The sequence below is a fragment of the Prunus avium genome, chromosome 1, assembly GCF_965620075.1.
Source record: "Prunus avium chromosome 1, drPruAviu1.hap1.1, whole genome shotgun sequence".
Taxonomy (NCBI): domain Eukaryota; kingdom Viridiplantae; phylum Streptophyta; class Magnoliopsida; order Rosales; family Rosaceae; genus Prunus; species Prunus avium.
In genome coordinates, this window is record NC_142284.1 from 61,999,483 (window position 1) to 62,017,160 (window position 17,678).

The window sequence follows — 17,678 nt, forward strand, 5'->3', positions numbered from 1 at the left end:
TTTTAAAACAAACAATATATTGAAATTGATGTTCAGCACATTTAGTAAATTGCACAAATTATTAAATACATCTATATGACATCTCTTAAAATACATTCAAATAATATTTTGAAAAGGAAAAAAAAAATTCTAATGCAATCAATGTTAATCTTATCTAAGTTATATAGTAAATTTGCTTAGATTTTTCTAATTATGGATCAGTTTTCTGAATAGGGCAACGTCTAATATTTAACGCAAATGCAATTGCATAAGGGTCATGCAATTATGACCTCCCTATTTGGTAATTGGCATATAATTTGATATGTTATTTTTCAATTAAGTTTATTCTATTTGATTTGCGATGGCATGCTTATAAATTTCGCAATGGCAATTGTTTACTTTTATAAATGTAAAGTTACCGTTTTAGACTCTTTTTTTCTGATTTCTATCCTTCACCTCATTGTAGCTTTACTCAATTTCATTCTGAGTTGGTTATGGTGGCTAGTTGTGTGGTAAATTCCTCTGTATTTTATGCTTATTTTCTTAAAAATGAATTGAGGGTGATAGTTTTAATTTTTATTTCTTGTGTTTCATAGAATTGGGGAATGCACATCAATATTTATTTGAGAGCTTGGAAGTCTTTATCCATCAAATTTCTTCATCTCGAATTTTGTTGAACTCTATGTTACATAGTTGTATTTTCGTAGACATTCTAGAAGTATTATAAATCTAGGGTTAATTACAGTTTAGTACCCTGTTGTTACACCCTTAAGACATGTTAGTACCTATCTTTTCAATTTTAACAATCACATACCCCTGTCTTTTAAATTTGTTACAATGTGGTTCCACTATTAGGGTTTCCTTCAAATCTCTCTGTTAGTTGCCTATGTGTCACTGTGGGTCCCACATTTTTCACATTTTTTAATTTTAAATTGATTAAAATATGAATAAAAAATTTTAAAAAAATTCTCTCTCTCTCTCTCTCTCTCTGCGTTCTCCCGATCAAGCTCCAACACCCAACCTTCAAACCCATACCACAACCACCCTCCACTACAGTACAACCACCCAACGCCCCCTTCCCCCATGACCACCGCCTTCCAACCCCCCACCCAACAACCACCCCCCCTCCCCTTGATTTCCCTTTGTTGTTGAGAGACCACCCCAGCCTGCAACGAACCCAAAACCCAGCTCGCTAACCATTCTCTCTCTATCCTACAGACCTCGTTGCCGTCGTCAATCTGCGCTTTCCGGCAAGATCTGCAGGTCTTCATCTCTCTGCTCTCTACCCCGTTCTCTTTCTCTACAAACTCAAAAACCAACAAATTGGAAAAAATAAAATAAAAATTTGAACATTGTTTGCATCTGTGTGTGAGTTTGAGGGTTTGTGTAACATCCCACATCGACCAACGGAGAGGGAGTGATGTGCCTTATATGTACATGTCCGCCTTCATCTAGCATGAGGCCTTTTGGGAGCTCACTGGCTTCGGAGTCATGAGAACTCCGAAGTTAAGCGAGTTGGGACTAAAGCAATCTCAAGATGGGTGACCCACTGGGAAGTTGCTCGTGAGTTCCTAGAAACAAAACCGTGAGGATAGAGAGGGGGGCCCAAAGCGGATAATATCGTGCTACAGCGGAGCCGATCCCGAGATGTGACAATTTGGTATCAAATCCACTCTGCCGTGTGGTGCAAGTGTGCCGACGAGGACGTCGGGCCCCTAAGGGAGGTGGATTGTAACATCCCACATCGACCAATGGAGAGGGAGTGATGTGCCTTATATGTACATGCCCGCCTCCATCTAGCACGAGGGCTTTTGGGAGCTCATTGGCTTCGGAGTCATGGGAACTCCGAAGTTAAGTGAGTTGGGGCTAGAGTAATCCTAGGATGGATGACCCATAGGGAAGTTGCTGTGAGTTCCCAAAAACAAAACCGTGAGGGCAGAGAGGGGGCCTAAAGCGGACAATATCGTGCTACGGCGATGAAGAGGGAGTGATGTGCCTTATATGTACATATCCGCCTCCATCTAGCACGAGGCCTTTTGGGAGTTCACTGGCTTCGGAGTTATGGGAACTCCGAAGTTAAGCGAGTTGAGGCTAGAGCAATCCCAGAATGGGTGACCCACTGGGAAGTTGCTCGTGAGTTCCCAAAAACAAAACCATGAGGGCAGAGAGGGGATCCCAAAGCGGATAATATTGTGCTACGGCGGAACCGATCCCGGGATATGACAGTTTGTGGGTGAAAAACATAATGAGGGAGGAGGGAGGAGGGCTCTGTGGGGGTGGTCTCTCAACAACAAAGGGAAATCCCGAGGGGAATGGGGGGTTGGTTGCTGGGTTAGGGTTCTAGGTTCGTTGGGGGTTGGAGGGCGGTGGTCATGGGGAAAGGGGCTGAGGGGTGGTCTCTCAACAACAAAGGGAAATCCCGAGGGGAATGGGGGGTTGGTTGCTGGGTTAGGGTTCTAGGTTCGTTGGGGGTTGGAGGGCGGTGGTCATGGGGAAAGGGGCTGTGTAGTTGCGCTACGGTGGAGGGTGAGAGAAATTGGCTAAATGCTCTCATCGCTCTGGCAAAAAATTGATCATGACACCCACCCTGTTCTAGTCTCCCCAGCCAAACACCCCGATCTACCATATCCCAACCCACCGTCTTTTCCACGACCCAGCACACTCCGGCAACCAACCTCTATAGCCCTAACCACCCTCACCGATCCAAATCGACCAAGCACTACCCATCAACAACCCAAAAAAATAATCACATTGATCAAACATACCCAAATCTGATCAAGCAACAAGACATTGAAGCGATCATGCAGATGTAGGCAGAGGTTGTTTTTCCAATCGGAGGCTCATCCAAATATATGGCAAAGACGAGAGAGAGGTTTGCTGGGGATGAGGGTGAGGGAGATTGGTGTTTGGGGTTGTTGACAAACAGTGGGGAATAGAGAGGCTTGATCAGGAGAACGCACAGAGAGAGAGAGAAAGATAGGATTTTTTTTTTTTTTTTGGTTTTTTTGTTTTTAATATTTTATTCATATTTTAATCAATTTAAAATTAAAAATGTGAAAAATATGGGACCCACAGTGCCACATAAGCAACTAACAGAGAGATCTGACGTAAACCCTAACGGCGGAACCACATTGTAACAAATTTAAAAGACCGGGTTATGTGATTGTTAAAATTGAAAAGAAAGGGACTAACATGTCTTAAGGGTGTAACCATAGGGTACTAAATTGTAATTAACCCATAAATCTATGTTATTTTCCTAACATGGCCATGGATTTTATAGTGCATTGTTAGGATTAAAAGTCAAGAAACAAAAGTAGAAAGTTTACAAGATTTCTCATAAATTACAAGATTTCCAATTGTGTTTACAAGGATAATGACACAATTTTACTCCTCCAATGTCCGTTCTTAGCTTAGTATTGTACTATGGGTCATTTTCTTTGTAAATTAGGGCATTACAATGTTATAGATTAGGATGTACCTTAGCATTGTGATTGAGGTGCAAAGTCTCGTAAATGCAAACTCAAATATTGTAGCTTACGAAGTTAAGGATAAGGTTTACAAGAGTATGGAGGCCTATGTCCATAATAGTGTAAATGTGGTCCTTAATGTGGTAGCCCAAGGACCACTTGTACTCTTCCAAGGTCCACGCTCACCTTATCATACTAGGGGTCCATTTCTTCGTAAATTAGGGTATTGCAATATTAAAGATTAGGGTGAACCTTAACATTGTGATGGAGGTGCACATTCTCGACGGCAATGCAATCGATAAATAGGCTATATGTAATTGCCATTCCACTTTGTAAATACCTACCGACATATTGGAAATTGCCAAACGACCTCTGAGTGTTCCATAACATTGTAACGTTTATCCCTAATCTTGTATTCAAAAAACCAATCATGCTATACAAACTCAATACTGTAACTATCTAGAAACGTTTGCCCAATCTTTGTCAAACCATACCTCACCATCCAATCCTCCATGTTGAACCACATAGAACCTCAAGAGATACTGGATTTGATAGATCATCTCAATATTTCATCATAAATTTGAAAGAAGTTGAGGTTCCACCCCAAAACCAATTGGCAATAGGGGGAGTAGCCCAACACCTTATAAGCCATTGCTATGTTTCTCAACCTTTTAATGTGGGACATTTTTACCTTCACATTCTTATACGCCCCCACACGTATGGCAAATTTTCAAGCCTAACACGTGGACAACATATATTGGGGTTACGTGGAGCACGTGTGGTTGTTGGGCTCTCATGTGTGGGCAACCTACTATGATACCATGAAGAATTTTAAAGAGACGGGTCAGCGGCCCACTACTAGAAACATCGGTGTTGTCCCTAACTTAACCACCTACAAAGCCCAGTTAGTATGAGGTTTTATCAAAAAAGGCCTCGATATTTTGAGGTGTGGAACCACTTATTATAAGTTGTAGTTTATTTAGTCAATATTCTGAAACAAGACTTTAATCTTCAACATGCCCCATCACATGGGACCACCACATAGTGGGCCGCACAAATTGGTCTACATCGGAGTCAAACATTCAAGTCCAACATGTGAACACCATGTATTAGGTATGCAGTAAAGGTAAACATTCAAGCCCAACATGTAAACACCAAGTTTCCAATGTGGAACGACATTTGTGCGAGACAATAATTTGGAAGTTGGTGATGTATGTGTCTCCAGTTCAATTCCACCCTAACAATCAGTGACAACTGAGGTTTCAATTACAAGTGAAAGCTAGGGAAACCCGATCATCACTGTTGAGACTTCGATCCCAGCGACTGAATTTGGGACTGGAAGGACCAGCCATGGAGGACCGAACTCTACAGTAATATTTTCACCAATCATTGAATAGAGGACCCCACCCATGGATACAAAAAATGAGAGATTTGCTCATGTGTCATCTACTTACTTGGAGAAGACTATCGCTAACTATATGCAGCGATTGGAAAGTGTTATCCTAGCCGTCCTGGAAAAGATGGTCGTGAGACAGGATATAACTTCCAACTATCTTCGAACTACAACGAAGTCGAGAAAGGAAAAGTCATGAGGAACCTTTTGGTGAAGGAATCAGCCAAAATGTTAACCATCAATTTCAAAACTCAAATTATGGCTGTTTTTTACCTCGTCAACAACCTCACTATGTTCAGTTCAACCAAATGCCTATTTTTGAGGAGCAACTACGTAAGGCCAAGCCACCACCTCAAGGGTTGCAGTTGGAGGATGTTCAACGTATGATCAAAGATTGCCAGATTTGTAGAGATATATATGGCCATATACTCATGAGATTCCCTGTGTAGTGATCGGTTCATAATTGTATATCATTTTGTACCCTTCTAGCTTATGATTTGGTTATGTTTTTGAGTTAAACTTGTGCTTTTAATCCTTTTTGTGTTTATCTTTCAGTTCATTGAGCTTTAGGTAATAATGAGGGCTTTGGATAGTAAATGATGCAATCCATGCATGTTAGGGCCTAATTTGGATGAATGGATGAAGAGCTTAAAGACAAACTCAATTTTGGCTACAGTCCCCTGCCAGCCCAGTTTCGTAGGTCATATTGCAAGCTTTGTTTCAGCAACCTACATAGCTCGGATGAGGCCACATTCTTCATGAAAGTTGTTCCAATGGGTGTATACTATAACATATCCGAAATTCAGCCCCATTGGATAATTGTGGAGTCTGTTACCTAGCAAACACAGAGCCATGCTCAGGATGGATTTTATCAGCGCGCAAAATGAGTTAGCAATTTGTTTTGGCCTTAACTTCCTCCTCCGACCTTGGATTGGCCCAAATGATATATGGCTGGAAAGAAGACATTCTGAACTTCAAGTTTGAGTGCTTAAAGTCTTAATTTGCTTAAGGGAAGCCCAATTCGTAAGCCCTTGAAGTTGCTGGTCATGCTGACCTCAGGATGAGCTATTATTTCTGGTTGGAAGCTTGGTCATGGTGACATGAAGATGAGCTAGGGCTGCTGGTGGGATTTATTAGTGAAGTGCATCAACCATTTCAGATTTTATAATGGAAGTGTTGTATGCATTAGTGAAGTGCATCAACCATTTCAGATTTTATAAAACAAGTGTTGTATGCATTAGCCATACTTAATTCAGATTTTCAGCTTCCTTAGGCCTATATATAGTGAGGTTTCCCAAGCTTGTAAACACACCCCAAGGGGGGGAGCTCTCAAACACTTCTCTAGAGCTCCCTTCCCTTCTCTCCCTCAAATTCTCTTAGTTTCTCTTTCTAGTTTTCAATTGTTATAATGAGATCTTTGTGCTGAAATTTTCCTTTAAGTCTTTCCAAGTTCTACTTTAATTTTCATTGTTATGTAAATTCTTTTCTTTAGTTTCAAGTTTGATTAGTTTCCAAGTTTCAATTATGGTTCATGTTCTTATTCATTATGCTTATAAGTTAATATGCTAGTTTGAATGATTGATCACCATTTAGGCTTGCATGTTAGCTATCTTGGTTTGAATTAAGAGTATACACCATGCTTTAATTCGAATTGAACTATGAATAGGAAGAGTATGTATGGACATTCGACAACAGGGATTAGATACATGCTTGGTTGTTTAAATTGTTCTTCTATGCTTAATGGGTTCCTAATGCTTAATTTTAGGTTAGACAACAAATGATCAAATTAGGGAATTAGGAACACAAGGTTATGACCAAACACCATGGCTTAATCATACTTTAGCTAGAATCAATCCGTTAATCTAATTGAACTTGGGAACTTATCTACTTGAGTTAGTTATTTTCTTTCTTTCTTGTTTTATTTATTTCCCTTCTTTTTCATTTCTGTTTTGTGTAGGGAAAATGAATTGAATCATTCAATCACCAATCCTCGTGGGATCGACCTCGCACTTACATACGCTATACTACCGAACGGCTCGTGCACTTGCGAGTATCACAAGTTGAGGATGCAACTGAATCCATTTTGGTGCAGCTGTATCTACACAACATGTAGCTTTGCCACCAAAGATTGAGACAACCAATAACCACTTTTCACAGTGTACTTCCCATTGAATGTGTAATGCCAGATACGCTTGTCTAGTGAAGTTGTATATAAAAGGATTAAAAGAATAGCCCAACTTCCTCCTCACAAAAAACCTGATTAAAAAGCTCAAGATTCCAATAACCATCATACCCAAATAAAACACGTACTGCAACATTATGACCAAAAAAAGGAGGTGAAGAATGCCGAAAGGTAAAAGGCAAAGGAAGCCAATGATCCTGATATATTTTTACCCACAAAGCATCACCTATCCTCCAACTAAGGCCACCCAACAATAATTTGAGAATTCGAGTTATTCAACTATGGTGAGCTCAAAATGGGGCGGGGACTGGTGGGCCCAGAAAAGCACCTTGAAAGTGTCATGCTTTTAAGGATGCCGTGAGAATCGCATAGTGAAATCATGACGGGGTTAAAGAATAGTTGAGGATGAAGATATGATGGTTTGGGAATTGACAGGTAGGGTGTAATCTAGGGTTATTTAGAGTTTTGAAGATGGGTGGGTTTTTTTTTTGTGGTCAAGGTAATTCATTCCATAAATATGAAAGGGATTACATAGTCAGAAAAAGCAAACTAAAAACCAGCCCAACACAAATAGGTACAAGGCCTCAGCCCAACAGAAATAAAAAACCACATAAAAGCAAACCCTAAAACAAACATCTAGCCCAAAACAAACACGAAGATGGGTGGGTTGAGAGACCAGAATAAGACCATAGCAACAAAGGAGCTTCACAACACAACAACATGTTGCTTATTGTTTCCTTTTGTTTTGTACATTTTGAAATTCTGGTTTGTATTAACTATTGAAGTATAATGTTAAACTTTAGAATATTCGATATGTATGTCTTAGTGATGTTAGATGAGCACAATCTATGTTTGATGTGTTGGAATTTAGAATTGATGAAATATTGATGTTTTGAGGTCTTTGAATTGATAGAATGCTGGAAGTTGAAAGCAGGTTATGTTTGATTGACTTTTCATGGTTTAAAAGGAAGTAGCAGGTTTTGGCCAAACCAATCCAACCAATGATTTGGTTTTGGTTTGATTTCCCTTCTAAATTTAGTCAAAATTGAACTAACGATCCCTTAAGATGTAATCGATTCAGCTACGATTTGAGAGCAAAATCGGACCAATCCAAACCGTGCCCGTTCTTTAGCAAACAATTTAGGCACCACATTTCATATGTTTTCTTAAGCTTTTCCCACACCAACACAGGACAAGGGAAACAATTTTACCTTTAAATAAAAGGAAAATGTTGTTGTTGTTTTTTTTTTTTTTTAAATTTTTAAAAGAAGGAAAATGTTGTTAAATAATAAAGTTGCGGGTCCAAATGGAACGACTCCCACAATAAAGTATTAGGGAGCTAGCTCCGTTTCAGTTCCCCGGTGAATAGTAGTACACAGAAAAAAAAAAAAAACTGATAGATAATTGAGGGCCGACCCCGACGAAAGTAGGGGAAAGCAAAGCGGGATGCTTTGGGCTGCCCTCTCTGGAGTTAGGTCTGATTGATTACTGTACGACTTTCTTTTGTATTCCGAAACAAAGATCTCCATCTCCATCTCCACTTGTGCTCAGCAACATCACCTGCGCTTCAGCTCAGCTCAGCTCGTAAGGCTCCCTCTCCTTGTTAGCCCTGTTCATTTATTTATTTATTTTCCTTAATTCCGGCGGATTGTTGACTCTCGATTATTATTTTGTTATCATTTTATGTAATTGTAGTAGCAATGTAATTGTTATGGATTTCCTCAAGATTTCTAGTCCCAGTTGTAGAAATGACGATTTGCCCTCAATGAATTCGATAAATTTTTTTATTTTTAAAAATGAATAATTAAGGTCTAATTCGAACAATAAATATGCAGGCTGGTTGATCTAGTGGTTTTATGCTGCAATTACCGCGTAATCTAATCTATGTTTCTCAATTAGAAGGAATTGGGATTGAAACCTGGTCATCTTCAGCTGCTGCTGCTCATCTATCCCTACCTACCAAGAGTTTTTATCCTGCTTGCTTTCTTTGCATGTGTCTTTTTCTGGGTGGGGGTCTCCTTTTGCAATTCAATGCAATATCAACCGTAACACAAAGCAAAAGAGGAGAAAAGAAAGATAGAAAGAAATAATATGCAGAAGAGTGGGATTATTTCCAATTCCAAGAATAATTTGAGAGTGACGACGCCTCAGCAGTCTCTTCGGCGACTGGGATTGTGCTCCCAAATAGCTACTGCTACTGGGGGCCAGCACTCCCCGATTGTCTTCCCTGAGAAACAGAAACGGCACAAGATCAAGGCAGCTTCCAAGACTCCACCTACCCCTACCCCTGCTGATGATCCCAACATAGTTAAGGCCTTAGACCACAGGATTGACATTCCGGCTTCTGCTGCTGGAGATGAGAAGTCTGATTTGTTGGGTTATGCCGTCTTTTCCGGGAAATTAGTTTTGGACAAAAGAAAAACCAGCAGTATAAACACTACTTCTACTGATGCTCAACAACAACAAACCTCCTCTTCTTCTAATGATATTACCAACCAGGAAGCTGTTGATGCTAAGCTTACCAGCAGGGCTTTAATTTGGGGTTCTCACATGCTGCATCTTGACGATGTTATCTCAGTAAGCACAAACCTCCCCCTATAGCTAAATGTTACAACATCTACATGTCACAAGGTAGTCAGTCTTTCCCCTTTGGAATGAAGTAGCTAGGAAACAGTAATCTTGTTCTTTGCTTGCTTCCACAGGTTTCATACAATGTTGGTCTCAGACATTTCACCGTGCATTCTTATCCCTTGAAAAAAGGTTCCTGTGGCCTTTCTTGTTTTATGAAACCTCGAAGAAGCCGGAAGGACTTTCGATTCTTGGCTTCTAGCATAGAAGAGGCAGTTCAGTGGGTTGGCGGGTTTGCGGATCAGCAGTGCTATGTGAATTGCTTGCCTCATCCGTTGCTATCTTCTAAGAAGCAGGCTTCTTCAGAATTACTTCCAATTGATACTCCTCCTGAATTAATTTTCAAATGCAAGAGTCCCCCAAAAATGCTTGTCATATTAAATCCACGATCTGGACGTGGCCGTTCAAGTAAGGTTTTTCACGCTGTCGTTGAACCTATATTTAAGGTATGATGTATTTCCTGTTACCTAAATTCTCTGTGTTAGTTCTACTGCTTTTTGTCATTCAGGAGATGGATTAATTATATTTGATGGATATAACTCTTAAACTGAACTGCCTGTGTCACACATTGATGTGTCACCCATTAATTAGAATTATTCTAATATTAGGGCCATTGCATGTTTGGTTTTCTGTTTTTTTTTATATTGATTCTCGTTTTTATTATATCCCTGTTCCTAGTAAGATTACAATTACTTTCCTGTTTCTAGCAAGATTAGGTCCTTATAAATACATCCTTTGTAAATTAGTATAGACAGACATGTTTGATGAATGAAATTACTTCTTCCTAGGGTTGTCACGGTGGATGTACACTTTGATTCTGTAGCCTTTACATGTAGCATATATGTCAAACTTAGACTTAAGGATAAGCTCAAACGCGTATATTCTAGGTAAAAGAGAACATTACAACTATTATAAACTCAAAATCTAATTCAGTTCTTTATTATTCTTTTTTGTACACTTGACCTTAATGGTTGCATTGGCTTGCTATGTACTCTTTTAGAGCTTCTCTTCATATTCATATTCATATTGGAGCTGTAAACTGTTACAGCTTGCAGGTTTCAAACTGGAGGTAGTCAAAACAACATCTGCAGGTCATGCTAGGAAACTTGCCTCAAGTGTTGACATCAGCACTTGTCCTGATGGTACTACGCATAATGCACTGTCTGATTGCATTGCTTATTTTGGGTTTTCCTCATGCATTCTGATTTTCTTCATCATCATCATCTTTACAGCTTTTGTCCATTTATAATTTTTTGCTTTCAGGAATCATTTGTGTTGGGGGCGACGGAATTATTAATGAGGTAAATCCTTTGCCACTTGGGTGCTCCTTAGTCACCAAGTATTGTACAAATTCATGATTATTCTTTTGCATGTATTTCAAGTATACTTTGTGAACCTTAGATTTAATGGTCTGAGATTGGTCATTCACATTAGTTAATTACTAGAGTCTTTTTCTTTCTCTCCCTCCCTTTCCACAGATGCATGTGTCTTTGTGAGGTTCTCTATCCCTTTTGACAATCTTTGGTAATAGTAGGGGTGTTCTTGTAAAGGACTTGCCCTTAAATTTTTTTAGCAAATCGATATCCCTTTCTGACAATGCTCATGGTTTAGTGTTTGTAATGTGTTTATATATGCATGTAATTTCCAGGTATCTGGCAACATTAAGTCACAAAACTGATACCTTAACCGTTGAAATTATCCAATGGCTTAAAAAATGAAAGCTTGCATTGGGTATGGGAATCCCACATGTCCAACCACATTTTCCAAAAACTAACTAAATTTACTGTAATCTGTCATTATTTCAAGAAGAGTTAGGGTTTTAAACCTGCCTATTTTTGGAGGCTCAATTGCCAGATGTGGGAAATAAATTAAATGAGAAGAAGAGAGCAAGGGTAGCTTCAATCTTGTGGCTGAATGAAGAAGAGAGGATGAGAGCAACGAGGAAACACCCTTGGAAGAAGAGAGGGGAGGTTACAATAAGGGAAGCAGATGAAGGACAGGAAAATAGGAAGCGAATCATACAATTTGGAGTGAAAAGTTGGCTTAAGGGAGGGGGCATTGGTATTCAGGTCCTAGGGCAGAATTATCTGAAGATCTTGTCAAAGAGTAAAATAAGGAGTTGGGCAATTGAGAAGAGTTGGTTGATGTGGAAGTGGTGCATTGGGTAATGAAAATCTAGACCTGGTAATGGAAAAGGAGGATGATGAAAGGATTCTTTCGGTTTGGTGTGTTGACAGAGGTCTTAAGCAAAATTGACATTTGTCCAGGATTGTTTTTGAATGGGCAGATTGAAATTCAGTGTTTGTGGGATTGTAACGGACAAAGAAAATGCAGAGAACTCGGATATTGAGAAGCATGAAGAGAGTGCCACAGAACAGCAGGATGTTGGGAGATAATAGGATGTTGAGCCTTTCGTCTTTTCCTTTGCCTTAGGATGTTAACTGAGTTACTTTCTGTTCTGGAAAATGTCATCTAGGCAGTAGGAGAATTTGGGAGTAGGAAATCAGGACCCTTTTCATGCATGTCCTATTCAGGGCAACAAATGGATGATTCATCTTGTTCTCTTTTTTGTCCCTCATGCAATTTTGAAGGTCAAAGTACCACTGAAGGTACGGGTTCTGGCTTTGATTTTTGCTCATGTGAAGGTGCTGAATGTTTCAATGGTGCAGAGGGGGAAACCTTATTGTTATCATTCTTCTCAATGGTGTGTAATGTGGGAAAAAGATTTTGAATGTTTGAATCATTTAATGCTTCATTGTCCAGTTGTGTATTTTTTGTGGATAAAGCTGTTTTGGGGGACCATATTGTGTTGGGCAACCCCAGAATCTTGTAAGCCATTCTATGTGAGAGGCCTAAGTTTTTTGGAGGGAGGAAAACGGGCTTGGTGCTGTGTTAGCAATATTTTGGGTTGCTTGGATGGAGAGAAATAGGATAATTTTTAGGGCGCTAGGAGGAAGGATGCGAATCATTTGTCGGACACAGTTTGTTTCTGGGCATCCTTATGGGCTTCAGTTTCTCGGATTTTTAGGATTGGTCCTTTCATGCTGTTTCTTCTGATTGGAGCACTGTTGTATTTTAGCTAGTTCTTTTGCTTTGTTTTAATTGGCTTTCTTTCTGTTATGTTGTCCACTGTGTTGTAATTTCTGTTTCTTTTTGACGAATATCTTTGTTTCTAATAATGAAGAATAATAATCAATGCTATAATTTATATTTTCAGAGTGAGATGAATCTGAAATTTGAAAAGTAAAAAAGTTTGTCATTTTATTATTATTATTTGTTTGGTTACCTTCAATGCATTAACGCTTTATCTTCTTTCTTTATTGAACAATTTACATGGACTTGATTTGTGTACAGGTTCTAAATGGTTTACTTAGTAGAGACAACCAAAAAGAAGGAATTTCCATACCAATTGGAATTGTACCCGCTGGTTCTGATAATTCATTAGTTTGGACTGTTCTTGGAGTTAGAGATCCAGTTTCTGCGGCAATAGCCATTGTCAAGGTAATTTGTTTAGGGTTCATCATGTCTGTAAACAAAAACTACTCAAACCAGTTCATAGTGTACTCTTCGAACTGTTGTTCAACCATTCGAACGGTCATAAAAATATAATTAATTAATAATTTTATTAAAAAAGAAGCTAATCCAAAGTTTCATTTATCTTTTTTGCAATCATTTTCTCACGAGCTAGGTTTTTAGCCATATAAAAAAAATAAAAAATAAAAAAGCTTCTACCAACTAGTTCAGACTGATACACCTCACTTTGTTTTGTGTGTGTGGAGAAAGTTACCTAAATTTGCTGCAATCAGTTTCTTACCAACTAGTTGAGAGAGATTACAGCTCACTTCGTTACAGTCTCTAAAATATTTTGAAAACACTTAGTTCTAGAATACTAATCAAATAGACCCTTCATCCTTCTGTACCTTTGCCAATTAGGCATGACACTGATAAGGTATGGCTACTGGACACCCCAAATACATTGAAGGGCTTTGGAAGACAAACAAACTCAACACTTGGGCACACCCAAAGACGATTCCTTTTAACCTTTTATCAGCTGCATTGCGTAACATTTTAAGATCTCATTAATTTACTCATCCAGTTTTTGAGTTATGAAAGTACCTTTCAACTACAATCTTATCTGTAAGGTTCTTGTTACTTTTAAATAGTATTCATTGACGTAGAAATTATGCGCTTTTTTGTTGGTTTCAGGGGGGTCTTACTGCTACAGATGTTTTTGCTGTTGAGTGGATTCAGACTGGTGTCATTCACTTTGGGATGACAGTCTCATATTATGGTTTTGTGAGTGATGGTAATTCCTGATACATAGAATTAAGTTCTATCTAGATCTTGATTTGTAATGTGATGAACTAATATCCCATCTCCTCTACATTTAGCAGAAAACTAGGTGGATAAAGTCTAATAGTGCAATACTTTTATCTGACTTTGTGGTTCTCATGTTTAATTTATCTGTCTTTGGATTTAGCAAAACTGTACTTTACTTGGATCGAATGGTTTGATTTTTTTCCAAGTATTTAATGTTTGTCTTGTTTGTTGATGCTCTCTATAGATCCAACTGATAGTATTAAAAAACAGTCCAGTTGCATCTCTCTCCTGTCCCTCCCTCCCTCCCTCCCTTCATGACAGTGAATTATAGGATATTAAAGTATTAGGAATTGTGAAGATTTATTGGAGGCATGTGATGTTCGTATTTCGTAATTTTCTATATTTGTTAAGTAACTTTCAATTACAAATTAAGCCTTTTTTTTTGGGCATGAATCCCAAACCTTCCAATGCTCCAATGACCTAGCTTTTGGTTATTGTTTTAATTGTGTGCATTCCTATAAAAAGATGTTTCAATATGATATCTGTAACCATTCCATAAATGTTGCATTAGTACTCTTTTTTTAAATTTCCTTCAACTGAAGCCCACTGTATAGATATACATATACTGTATACATAAGAAAATGTTCCTGTGAATCTGGACCTCTGTGTGTGTGCTTGTGTAAGGCTTGACAGTTTATCCAAAGCCTGGTTATTCATTAACGTTGTGTCTTGTGGCTTGTGGATTATATTAATAGCATTTTGATCCCTTGGTCCGTTAATAGATGATGAGCTGGAACTTAGAGAACAGTAGTTCTTAATTTTGGTCCACTTGTATTGATCAAGATAAGTGTGTATGGTGAAATCAGCTTTGTTAGAATGTTAATTCGTCATGAACTGGTTGCAGTGTTGGAGCTCTCTGAGAAATATCAAAAGCGCTTTGGTCCTCTGCGTTATTTTGTTGCTGGCTTTCTCAAATTCTTATGCCTACCAAAGTACAGCTATGAAGTTGAGTATCTTCCAGCATTAAACGAGGATCTGGAAGGAAAACTCTCAGCTGAAAGGGAAGTAGTTGACATGTCGGAACTATACACAGACATTATGAGGAGATCAAACACAGATGGGATTCCAAGAGCCTCGAGTTTATCTAGTATCGATTCCATTATGACTCCTACTCGAATGTCTGGAGACTTGGATGCAACCTGCAGTAGCAATCATGCTACCATTGAACCATCTGAGTACGTGCGTGGCCTAGATCCTAAATCAAAACGACTTTCAATGGGAAGGAACAATATAACTGCAGAGCCAGAAGTTATTCATCCACAGCCACCTCTGTCATCAACTCCAAATTGGCCAAGGACCCGCTCTAAGTCGAGGACAGATAAAGGATGGACTGGATTGACAGCCACACATGATGCCTCCAGATCTTCTTGGGGCAATGCTGGAACAAATGATAGAGAGGATATATCATCCACTCTGTCCGATCCGGGTCCAATTTGGGATGCTGAACCCAAGTGGGACACCGAACCTAATTGGGATGTGGAAAATCCTATTGAATTGCCGGGGCCATCAGATGATGTGGAAGCAGGAAGAAAGGAAGTTGTTCCTAGGTATGAAGATAAATGGGTTGTTACAAAGGGTCAGTTTCTTGGTATTCTGGTTTGCAATCATGCTTGCAGAACTGTTCAGAGTTCCCAAGTAGTGGCACCAAAAGCTGAGCATGATGACAACACCTTGGATATGCTCCTAGTTCATGGAAGTGGGCGGTTAAGGCTATTGAGATTTTTCATGTTGCTGCAGATGGGTAGACACCTTTCACTGCCATATGTGGAAAATGTCAAGGTATTGGCATTTACTTCAATAATGTCTTTGAACGTAGGGTTTTGACTAATGCATTTATTGAGACCATGAAGCTCCGAAGAGTGCATTTCACATTCCAGTTATGGGGTTGGATGTGTTTTTATTCGCATATTTATTTTTCATCATGTTCTGCCATTGGTGAAAAGAATCAGATTGCGTTTAATTTTCCCTTGTGGTGGTTGGGTTCAGGGGATGGGGGAGCATAAGAGTTTCAATTGCTGTTTCATATGCAGGTGCTTAATTGGGAAAAAAAAAAAAAAGGATTAAGTTGTATAGGGGCCTCTCCTAATTTGGTGTCTTTCGTTGCAGGTGAAGTCAGTGAAGATTAAGGCATCAGGAAAGCACGGCCATAATGGTTGTGGTATTGATGGAGAGCTTTTTCCACTTAATGGACAAGTGATTTCTTCTTTGCTTCCAGAACAGTGCAGACTTATCGGTCGCTCCCTTAGCCATCAAGTCTAAGTCTGACTATCATACCATACCATGTATCTTCTTTTGCACCTCCCTCTATTGGATTGGATGCTAGCTAGGGCATCTTTCCTATTCACGTACCGAATATGCAAGATTATCTATCCATATACCAACTAGAAAACCTTCTTCTGCACTATTTTCTTCTGTTTGACCCTTAGCCCTTGTACCCACCCCACCTTATTATAACAGATGAAGCGCCTGTAAATTTTTTTGTTTGGCAATGTTTGTTTATCTGTTGTTGTTTATTGGTTTTTCTTTCTTATTTCATTTTCGGATGGATCATGATCATGTAACCTTGCCCCTTGTTTGCTATCTGGTGCGAGCTGCTTGTGTATTTACGATTCGGGTACTCCATTTTTCTGTGACCAGTCAATATTTGTTTTCTTTTGTAACATTTGATCAGCCAACATTTCTTGAGATATATGTTCGTCCTTCTGATCTTGACTTTGTTGGATAAGTTTGATTACAGGTATTTTAACTTTAAAAACTAAACCCAAACCCACTGCTTAGCTTAGCTACGCCGGTTACAAAGACATTTTCACACTGACACAATGGGCTCGATGAATTGGAAGAGAGAAGTGAGATTACGAGAATTTATTTTTCCCAATTTGGTCATTGTGTTCGGTTTTGTTTGTAATATGAGGAAAATTTTAAAAACTTCTCTAATGGGCTTCAAATCATAATCAAAATCTTGTTTAAGCTCATGAATGCTACTCAAAGGATAAAATCAACCAGGCTAATGCTTGCAGCAATGACAATTAACCAACCAAGATGAACTCCCTTTATTGAATGTCTATGCCTACTCTAATCTTGTGCGTGAGTTGAGTTCTAATCTTCCCTTATCTTTGTAATGAATTTTCTTGCCTTAGACTCATGCCTAACTTTCACATGTGGGTATTGTTGTTTGAGAAGCTCATGCCTTGGACTTGAAGTTTTGTTTTTACAAGGTTGGTTGTTTCTGCTTGCTTTAGTTAACATAACACAACGTCAAGGACTCAAACAACATCTTCAAATTTCCAATGAAATGATTGTTGGGATTATAAGTTTGCAAGGCTGACTCTTTGTGATCATTTTCAATTAGTTATTATAATTTATACCCGAAAACAATTGGAACTGGACAAGGTCTAAACTGAATGGGCAGCATCCTAGAGTGGATTTGGCTTATTAATATTTGAACTCCTATCATTCCCCCTTAGTTTGACATGTGTTTTCCGGTAGTTTTTTCGCTTACATATAGACAAGTATGGATTTTCACTTCGATGGATGGATGTGCGGTTAATCTATCTTCTACTTTCACTTAAATGTATGTACGGCGGCTAATCTATCTTCTTTCAACCTCGACAAAATTTCAAAGTTAGCCTCCGTTTCTTACTTCAACATA

At 38.9% G+C, this 17,678-nt stretch overlaps 1 protein-coding gene across 2 annotated transcripts; it reads left to right on the plus strand.

Moving 5' to 3' along the window:
* The first annotated feature begins 8,329 nt into the window (after positions 1–8,329).
* LCBK1 (long-chain base (LCB) kinase 1) lies at positions 8,330–16,689 on the plus strand. 2 transcript variants are annotated; one of them, XM_021968812.2, is made up of 9 exons: positions 8,330–8,605; positions 8,857–9,598; positions 9,724–10,095; positions 10,698–10,791; positions 10,913–10,950; positions 13,004–13,150; positions 13,856–13,955; positions 14,874–15,808; positions 16,136–16,689. In XM_021968812.2, the coding sequence occupies exons 2-9, from the start codon at positions 9,113–9,115 to the stop codon at positions 16,286–16,288; spliced, it is 2,325 nt and encodes a 774-aa protein (XP_021824504.1). In that variant the 5' UTR covers positions 8,330–8,605; positions 8,857–9,112; the 3' UTR covers positions 16,289–16,689. The 2 variants fall into 2 exon arrangements, with proteins under 2 accessions (XP_021824504.1, XP_021824505.1); XM_021968813.2 differs by having other exon boundaries at positions 8,921–9,598.
* The last annotated feature ends 989 nt before the right edge of the window (positions 16,690–17,678 follow it).